This window comes from Antedon bifida, chromosome 2 (genome assembly GCF_963402885.1).
Source record: "Antedon bifida chromosome 2, ecAntBifi1.1, whole genome shotgun sequence".
NCBI classification, from domain to species: Eukaryota; Metazoa; Echinodermata; class Crinoidea; order Comatulida; family Antedonidae; genus Antedon; species Antedon bifida.
In genome coordinates this window covers 9,387,874-9,397,469 of record NC_136227.1, presented here as the reverse complement: position 1 = coordinate 9,397,469, position 9,596 = coordinate 9,387,874, and the positions used below count along the sequence as shown (strand labels likewise).

At 33.4% G+C, this 9,596-nt stretch overlaps 1 protein-coding gene across 1 annotated transcript; it reads left to right on the top strand.

The window, feature by feature from the left end:
• Positions 1 to 228: 228 nt before the first annotated feature.
• Positions 229 to 9,295, top strand: LOC144858717 (sodium- and chloride-dependent neutral and basic amino acid transporter B(0+)-like). Its single transcript, XM_078714814.1, has 14 exons — positions 229 to 267; positions 896 to 1,208; positions 2,509 to 2,640; positions 3,605 to 3,953; positions 4,223 to 4,355; positions 4,920 to 5,054; positions 5,852 to 5,955; positions 6,253 to 6,377; positions 6,582 to 6,694; positions 7,189 to 7,317; positions 7,531 to 7,746; positions 8,219 to 8,383; positions 8,900 to 9,071; positions 9,218 to 9,295. The coding sequence occupies exons 1-14, from the start codon at positions 229 to 231 to the stop codon at positions 9,268 to 9,270; spliced, it is 2,178 nt and encodes a 725-aa protein (XP_078570940.1). The 3' UTR covers positions 9,271 to 9,295.
• The last annotated feature ends 301 nt before the right edge of the window (positions 9,296 to 9,596 follow it).

Below are 9,596 nucleotides of genomic sequence, written 5' to 3'. Positions count from 1 at the left end.
TGTATATTTTGTATACCCGAAAACATTTGAAAAAATGTGAATATAATAAATCTGAATCACAACACAAAAATTACAATCTGCGCATATCTTACGCAACTTTCTATGTACGATGGCAAACATCGCTTGTTTCGATGACGACTGCAATAACGTAACAATTGACCTGCGAGTTAGTTTGCAAGTTGTAGAGCATACTATAGTTATTTATCATTTACAATTTTGCTAATCAAAATGTCGACATTAAAGATTCGTTTTATTCAAGTAGCACCAGTAAGTTATTCTTGAATATCATTTCCTACAAACTGTATAGTTTGGTTTTATTTTATTTAAGATTTAGGCGAAAATACAGTTATTTTAAAAAGTATATTGGGCGCTCATCGGGGGGACGGCATAAAAAATAAGGTCCGCGCGCAATGTGTGATTGGGTTTGGGTATCACGTAGGCCTACATGTGTCAACAACTCGGAGATAAATATTTAAGTTTATCACATACTATTTAGTATAAGGCTTTAGCTATAACTTTTAGTAATTTTGCATTATCTCTCTATTGCTATAATTATTATTTGTAAAACAAAAAAAAGAAAAAAATATATTATAAGACAATAATAACGCAAATATGTCATCTGCACATAACAACAGCGCAGGTTCTGTCTTGACAACAGTTGGCGGTTGTGTGTGACGTGTGAGGCGGCGTCTACTTTTAACCAATAAGCTTCTGATGTCCGATTTCATATTATTTTGGGGATCATCTCATATTAGTTTTCCTTCACGATGACACGACGACGAGTGGGTAGGGGAGAGAGGAGGTGGTGGGAGAGAGAACATAACCCGTCGACAGGCCTAGTAATGGTTTAGGTTAGGCCTAATTATGATGTATTTTTTTTAATCTATTTGTGCAGATTGATAACATTGAGGACATCGAATCTCAATCAGAGGGTGATGTAGGCCTAGGCCTAGGCCTATCTCAAGAAAGCACATCTGTGGGGGATGCATGCACCCTTAAAATTGAGAATGAGACTGAGAGTGATTCCTCATCAGACCCAAAAGACAAGAGTCTTTTTGAAGAAGGACAAAGTAGTAGTAGTGAAAACAGCACCTCAAGTAGAGGCACATGGGATAAGAAAACAGATTTTCTGTTGTCTTGTCTGGGGTATGCTGTTGGGTTAGGGAATATATGGAGATTCCCTTACCTGTGTTATGAAAATGGTGGTGGTAAGCTTCTTAATTGTTTGTGTTTATTGTTTAAAATCTTTATCTTTTTAAACATCATTAGTATTAAATATTGATAGGCCTAGCCTAGGCCTAGATTAGAGATAACATAAAAGTGCATGTTTTGAAGGCTTCGCTACTGTACCACTAGGGCAGGCCTAGGCCTATATAACCCTAGACTATAGTATAGACTATATAAGTACTAAATACTATTCTATGCAGTCTACATAAAATGTGGCGTAGGCTAGGCCTAGGTCTTCTAGAGGCCTACCATATGTTCGCCTTAATTAAGACTTCTGAACATTTCATTTTTTTTTTTCTGAGCAAAAATTATGGATATTACTTAAATAATATTAAATCTCTAAATTAAATCTTTTGTATTGTCACAAAAAAATGAAAAATGAATATTAATAAAATCAGACTTTAAATAGGTAGGCCCTAGGACATTTTGCAGTTTTAATAAAGTTATTCACTGTAAAAAAAACAACACAAAAATTATTATTTCACATTAAAAAGACAAAAGAAACAGTTAACGGTTTCAGTTTGAAAATTAATTATTTTGAATGGTTTAAGAAAAATTACTATGCAGATCAAGTATTTGATATTGTTTTCATCTATATTGCTCTGGTCTGATTATTATTTTATTATATTTTCATAATCACATTATCATAATGATTAAATCATATGATTAAAGATGTATTGTCTCTTTGACTAATTCCCAAAAAATAAAAAAAAGATTTTGAAAAAAGGTGGGTCATTTTGAAGTATTAACTTTCACCAAAAATTAGTTGAAAAAAAAATCATTTAACTGAAATACAGATGTTTTTTTGTTCAAAATATAACTTTGGCTTCCAGTCAAAGTTTTCGATCAAAACATATCTCATAATGCAACACGCTTGTTTGGCTACTGACTCTGTATGCATAATCGTAAAACTTCCACGCGATCTATGTGAAAACACCTTTTCAACTGTGACGAGTTGTAACCAATCCTAATTAGCATCATGCATAATGCATACTCGTGGTTTGAAATATTTGTTTTGTTTACTTTCGCTCGTGACGATTTTCCAGACAAATGTAATGAAATTAATTTACCTGTTAATTACATAAACTTGTTTTTTTTTTTCTACTTAAAGTGAATAACTTTAATATTACTTTGATATGGCCAAATTAAAATAGAATCTTTTGACCTTTATTTTTTGTGTTTCAAGGGACAATACATCTTTAAAGTAAAATGTTCATCTTATTATTGCACACTACAGACTGTGTGATGAGAATATGTATATAAAATCATGTATAATTTTAGGTGCATTCCTTATACCTTATGCAACCATGCTGTTGTTAGCTGGACTTCCCATGTTCTTCATGGAGCTTTGCCTTGGACAGTACTCCAGCAGTGGACCAGCAACTGTCTGGAGGATATCGCCAATGTTTAGAGGTAAATTCAGTTTTGAATAAACTCTGAACCTTTTGCAATTTTGGAGAAAGTTAAAGTCCAGGTCGGTCTTATGTCTTTTTCTATTTTTTTCCCACTCCTGTAGGTCGTTTTTGTAGATCAAAAAAATGATGGTTCGAAATCCAAAACTCTAATTAATGAATAAAAACAACACTACATTTTAATTTAACACATTTAGGTTAAAGCTTTAACTACAGCAACAAAATGAACAAACAGAAAACTGGTTTCAATTTGTTTTCAATACTACAATAGTAACCGACCACAAAATTATACTACAGTATATTATTATTAATTAATGAATTTTGGAGTTTTAACTAGATAATAAATAGTATCATAGTAGAACCTCTATTAAGGGAACACCCTTTGGGACCAAAAAGTGTCCCCTTAATAGAAGTGTATCTTGAATTGGAGTTGATTGAAGTGATAAAACACAATATATTTCCCTTGTTCATGTCATGGGAAAGTGTCTTAATAGAATTGTCCTCTAAATTAACCACTAATTGTTTGTTACTCTCAAAGATAGTGTCATTTTATCGTTTCACATGTTAGTTTGAATATCATTGAATGTTACTGCACCATCACCGGAAACTCATTTAAAATCTGTTTATAAATTTCGCCAGTTTTGTATAAAATATTTTAGTCCTTTTTTTTCTAATATGAATGTATTTTGTTAATTCTTTATTCTCGAGCTCCAGTGAATACTGTTCCAGCGAGCTCTCATACAGGAACTTCAAAGTGCTGGAGAACAGAGTGGTGTAAATGGTTCCTCTGCTTTTTTTTTTTTTTTGGTTATTTTAGGCTATTTTATGGATCATTTTTGTGTGTAAAGTGCTTAGAAACATTGTATTAGAAACCAGAAACCGTTTAGGCTATGGTCTCTCTATGGTTTCCTATTCTTTATTCCTGAAGAATCATTATTTTTAAACTTACTTTTTGTCATGTATAGGAATGGGTTACGGAATGGTGCTAATTTCAACTTTTATCGCCATTTACTACAATGTGATTATAACATACATATTGTATTACATGTTTGCTTCATTCACCAACAAACTGCCCTGGATCGGATGTAACAACCCTTGGAACACAGACATGTGTAACGGCATCTACGACGAGTGTCTGAGCACTGGTAACAAGATCATGACGGTGAACAACACATGCGTTGGTGTCGACTCCCTTTCAGAAGAACAACTTGACTTTTACAGTATTGGACTTAATGCACTAGGAGAAATAGATCTAAGTAACTACATCGATCCATTGAAGTCAAAACGGAAACTTCCCAGCGAAGAGTATTTCAAGTAATTTTATAGTTTTATTTTATAAAGAGTTGAAAAATGATGTCTGATTAGATTACTGTTTAATCAGTGATAGCACAGTGATGTACTTTTACTAGAATGCTTTCTAAAATATGATGGCTAGGTAATAGATCAAGTACTATGTTCATATTGTACTTATGAACATTAGCCGTTTACATTCATAAAATCAACTTTGATGAATTGAAACGGGGATCAGCTCAGAAGTTTTGTAATGTCAAATGGTTGCAATAAACTCACTATTTTTATTTTAGGAATGCTGTCCTCCATGAGGCCTCTGGGATTGGTGAATTAGGCACTGTTGTTTGGCCATTACTAAGCTGTCTTGTCTTTGCTTGGATCATCATCTATTTCTGTCTTCAAAAAGGCATTAAATCTTCAGGAAAAGTAAGCAATGCAAAATATTTCAATTTATATCAAAGAAGATCTTTAAATTAATCTCTCAATACAGACAATTTGTCCATGCTAATTTAAATTTAATGCATGATTCGGTGCTTTTCTTAGTTGATTTAAACTTATAAATTAAGAGACATTTACCATATAACTTTAAAATAAAATATAGTGACAAAAAAAAAAGACGTTTCGGAACCATCATGGAACCATTCTCAAGATCAAATGAGTCACATTAACAACTAAACAAAGTACGAACACCAAAGGGTGACAGGAAATACAATTAGTTACACAGACTAAAAATTCTAAAATGATAGGCTACTCCTCTCTCCTTATTAAACAATTTGGCTGAGTCATTTTGTGTGTCTTAAAACAGGTACTTTTTTTAAATTTAAGATTTGGCAATGAGATTTCTATAGGTGTGACTTGGTATAAATTGTATGTTTAGCTATTCAGTTTATTGACTAGTGGTAGTAGCAACAACTGAAAAATGTACTGTATTCAATTTTATAGTATATCTACCAATAAATTGTTAATGTTTGAATGTCTTGTTTTATATAGGTGGTATACTTCACAGCGACATTCCCATACATTGTATTGGTACTTTTCTTGATACTTGGACTGACATTGGAAGGTAGTTACAATGGCATCATGTTCTTCCTCACCCCACGCTGGGAAATCCTCTATGAACCAAAAGTAAGTTTGTTAAATCAGGTATACCTCTATATTATTGTGGGTGTGGATATTGTCATTCATCCAGGTAGTATAAAGTTTAAAAGGATACATCTATTCAACTTGACTTACTTGTTAATAATATAACAGCGACGTTTCACAACTTATCTATATTTATTGTGTTTGGGTATCACGTATATGTGATACATTGAGTAATGTTATCTGATTATAACTAAACCTGCTGTCAACGTTTATGGTTGTAAATATTCATCTTGTAGTACTAGTAGTACTGTACTGAATTTAGAAATTACCTTATAACAAACCAACCAACTATTTAGTATTAGTGACACTACTAATGCATGTTTCATGCTTTTATGATGGTGCTATTTTATTACAGTATTGTTTTGATGCGGTTTATAAACAACTAGAAATGCACTCGGAGAGCGCAGACCTCCGTCTAGGCATATACTTAAATAATGTATTCCCATACAGCTATGAAACCATCCTTTAAAATCATATAAAAATTGAACAAACCAGTTTGGAGCTCTCCTCATACATAGTTCTGGTGGTGGAACAACTCTTTCTAATAATGACTTCAAAATGGAGGTACACACAGCTTGTGTGCTCATTAGAGAGAACCCAGTAAGGGGTTACAATAACGATGTTTTGGTTCTTTGTCAGCATGAAGCCATGGTGCCGTCTGACCTTTCAATTTTAAATAAACATTTTTTTTTTTTGAACATCATTATTTAAAATAAGATGAAGATGGCACTTGACAACACGCACAAATACAAATAATCACCATTTCATTATTTTGTTAGGTATGGCTGGACGCAGCAATTCAGATTTTCTTCTCCCTTAGTACATCATTTGGGGGATTACTGACATTGTCTTCATACAACAGGTTTCACAACAACTGCTACTTGTAAGTGAAATACAACCTGATGTGTCATCGGTCGTTGTAATGTGGACCTAAAATCCATCAAAACTGGGTCAAGGGTGGGAGCTGAAAAACACATTCTAATATCACGTTATGAGTACAAAAAATTAACATAACATAGTTGGTTTTCGATGTCAGAAATTTGTTCAAATTGTTTTTTCACCATGAAAACCTTTTTATTACATGATAAAATTATATATTGATAATGCTAATAATAATATATATAATGATAATTTAGCATTTTCACAGCCATGACAGTAATTAATAAGATTACCTTTACAGTGACGCCGTATTCATAGGCCTAGCCAATTGTATGACCAGTGTGTTCGCTGGAATTGTTATCTTTTCCATCCTTGGCTTTATGGCTAATGAACTGGGACGAGAAGTCAGTGAAGTTGTAGACCAAGGTACTGTATGAACATTTGTAGGCTATAAATTTGTGAAACACTGGTAATTAATAAGATCACTTGAGGTGGTCAAGAAAGAGGGAGTATTACAAAATCAATCGTTTCTAATGTGTAAAGGCAGACTATTCCTGATGACCAAAACATACATTTTGTTGTGGTTTCAAAACAATATGTAAAACTACTAAATATTTTTTTTTTGTGTAGGCTTTGGTCTAGCTTTTATTGCCTACCCAGAAGCCCTTGCTAGGCTGCCTGCAGCACCAGTCTGGTCAATCCTGTTTTTCTTCATGCTGCTCACCTTAGGCCTGGACACCCAGGTAGAGTTTATTTATATAGTTGAATTCATTCGGTTAAAGAGACATCCGGTAGTCGATGACTGGGCTCTCCCCAGTGCTCCATTTTTTTTTCACTGAAAGCAATAAAATAAAATAAACATGTACATAAAGATAATATTTTATCCCTATCATTTTGAAACAATTTCTTATTGAATATGTTATGCCATTGTAACGACATAACAATGTTATTCACTTTGACCAAAAATATTTGAAACATTAATTCAAAGAAAAAAAAAGTCAACTGAAAGCCCATTTTATCGGTTAGGCCAAGTTTATATTGCATCAACTTTTTGGTTTAAATTAAATTATATTTTTAATAATCACTTTTTTTTCTCTCTATGATATATTGTATTAATACTTTAAACTTTCATGTTTTGGGGAACCTCTTTCATAAAATTAACCTATCTTTTGTTAATATTATGTATTAATTGTAATGGTATGTCACCAATGCACTATAACAATGATTTTTATTTTAGTTCACCCTCATGGAGACCATTATGACATTTATTACGGATTTCTTTCCAAATCTGAGGAGGAACAAACCAAAGGTTCTCTTAGCTAGCTGTACAATGATGTGCCTCGCCTCACTCATCTGTGTCACTGAGGTATTTTGAATTTTTACAAACGGGGGAAGTGTTAAACAGATAATATCAATAGTCTGTTAAAAATAGCTTAACTAAAAGAGTAGTAGTAGAGTCTAAAAGAGATAAAAAAAATTGTTAGAAATTTTACCTTTAGGTGTAGACAGGAGATCACTTGAAATATTTAATATATAACTACCATGATTATCAGGATACTTATATGATTTCTCTTTACAGGCTGGAGTATACTGGGTGAGTCTATTAGACTCATACTCAGCTAGTTTTGTCATGTTGACCTTTGCCTCCATGGAATGCATAATTGTATCCTGGGTGTATGGCTATGACAGATTCAAGGAAGACATCTCCACGATGATTGGTTCTGCAAGAGTTAACAACAAACTCTTCAATTACTGGCGTGTCTGTTGGTGCTTTATCACACCAGCTCTGCTTAGTGTGAGTAAACTTTAATTAATTCGCCAATTTCTGCAGACATATTTGGTGATCCCCCCCCCCTTCCCATCAGGTTAGAGAAATCATGAATAATGCATGAGCCTAATTATTTTCAAAATCTCAACCATTAAAAAACACAGATGATGTTGATGGGCATTGAACCCAGGGCTTCAGTTCCTTAGACTGAAGCCTACACCACATTTGTCTTGGCGAAACTTGTTGACACAAACTATTTGATTGATTTGATATCTATACTTATATAGAACCCCCTATAATGTCATAATTTATGCCATAATTAATATCATGAACTATTCATGATTTCTGTCATGACTTGACTTGATAGGAGAAAAAATAATGCTGGTGCATGCATTCGGAGATTCCTTGACCACTTGGCTTTTCTATGATTGTGTAACTGCAGTCGACTGACTGTCTTATTAACTTAAGTCTATGACTGAGAAATATGTTGATTTTACAGTTTGTACAAGTGTACAGCTTTGTCAACTGGAATGCTCCATCTTACAACGGAGGCTTCCCAACCTGGGCACATACAATTGGATGGCTCATTACAGGCTCCACCATAATTCTGGTTCCAATCTTCATCATTGTAGAGCTGCGTAATGCACCAGGCACATTCCTTCAAGTAAGTAGAAAAAAAAAACATTTGGTATCGAATCAAATTATCATTTCATCTTTATGTAGCTGGGTGGATTAGATGATCTGCTACTATTCCAGGGATCAGATGTTGAGATTTTTTTCTCGCGGCAAAAAACAATTCCACTCCCAAAGACTTGTAATATAAAGCTCTGTTTACCCTATCAAACTTTATGTGAAAAAAATGCGATGTGCCCATATATAGACACGATGATGTCGTATTACTACCATATTTAGACACATACTAGTTTGATAGTGTAGACAGAGCTTTAGACTTTTTGTAGAGCATCTTGTGTATATGTCTGTGGGTGTATATGTCTGTGAACAGGGTTGCAGAATTTGCTTATGGTTATACTCTTGGTAATTTGTCTAAAATACAAGATAGATTTGTTTTGGAATTTCAATTTAAATATAAAAAAAAATGTACAAAAAATAACATAGATTTATGAAATACATCTCTGAGAAGTACTACATCTAATTTTAGTTTTTAATTGATTAATTTCAGCGACTAAAACTCATCAGCTCTCCAGCGGAGGATTGGGGACCACTTTATCAAAATCCTAGATCCGCCCCTGAGGACAAACATCAAGCATTGGTCAGGACATCTGAAAGTTCAGTTTCCACCATAGCAGATCTGGTTGAACAGGAAAAGGATAAGAATATATTATATTATAATTGTAATACAGAAATTACTGCTAGTTATCTAAATAATGATAGGTATAATAAAGATGAGTCAAAAGGGAAAATTTGCACAATGAATGAATGAAAAAATACATATTGTTATTAATGATTAATGCTTTTTTTCTCTGTTCTACTTGATTAGGCCGAACAAGTGGCTCTACAGAGGCTAACAAAGCCTCACATGACCCTACTTGAAGAGTAATTGCAGAGGGCCTCTTGCTAAGGGCCTTTGCAGAGGCGTGTATGGGACAATCAGAGGCTTCAAAATTATATGGTAAAAAAATATTGTTATATTATATAAATATTGAGTGTATCGTCAGTGATCCTACCACAAGTGATACTAACCAAAACTTTTCGACTATTAGCATTTTGAAGAATGATCACAGCAGAGAGCTTCACTGATATGAAACACATTTTTTATTTTTTAACACATTTTAAGCTTGAAAAAAAAACTATTATTTATTGTCTTTCATTCGGTTAAAGAGACATCCGGTAGTCGATGACTGGGCTCTCCCCAGTGC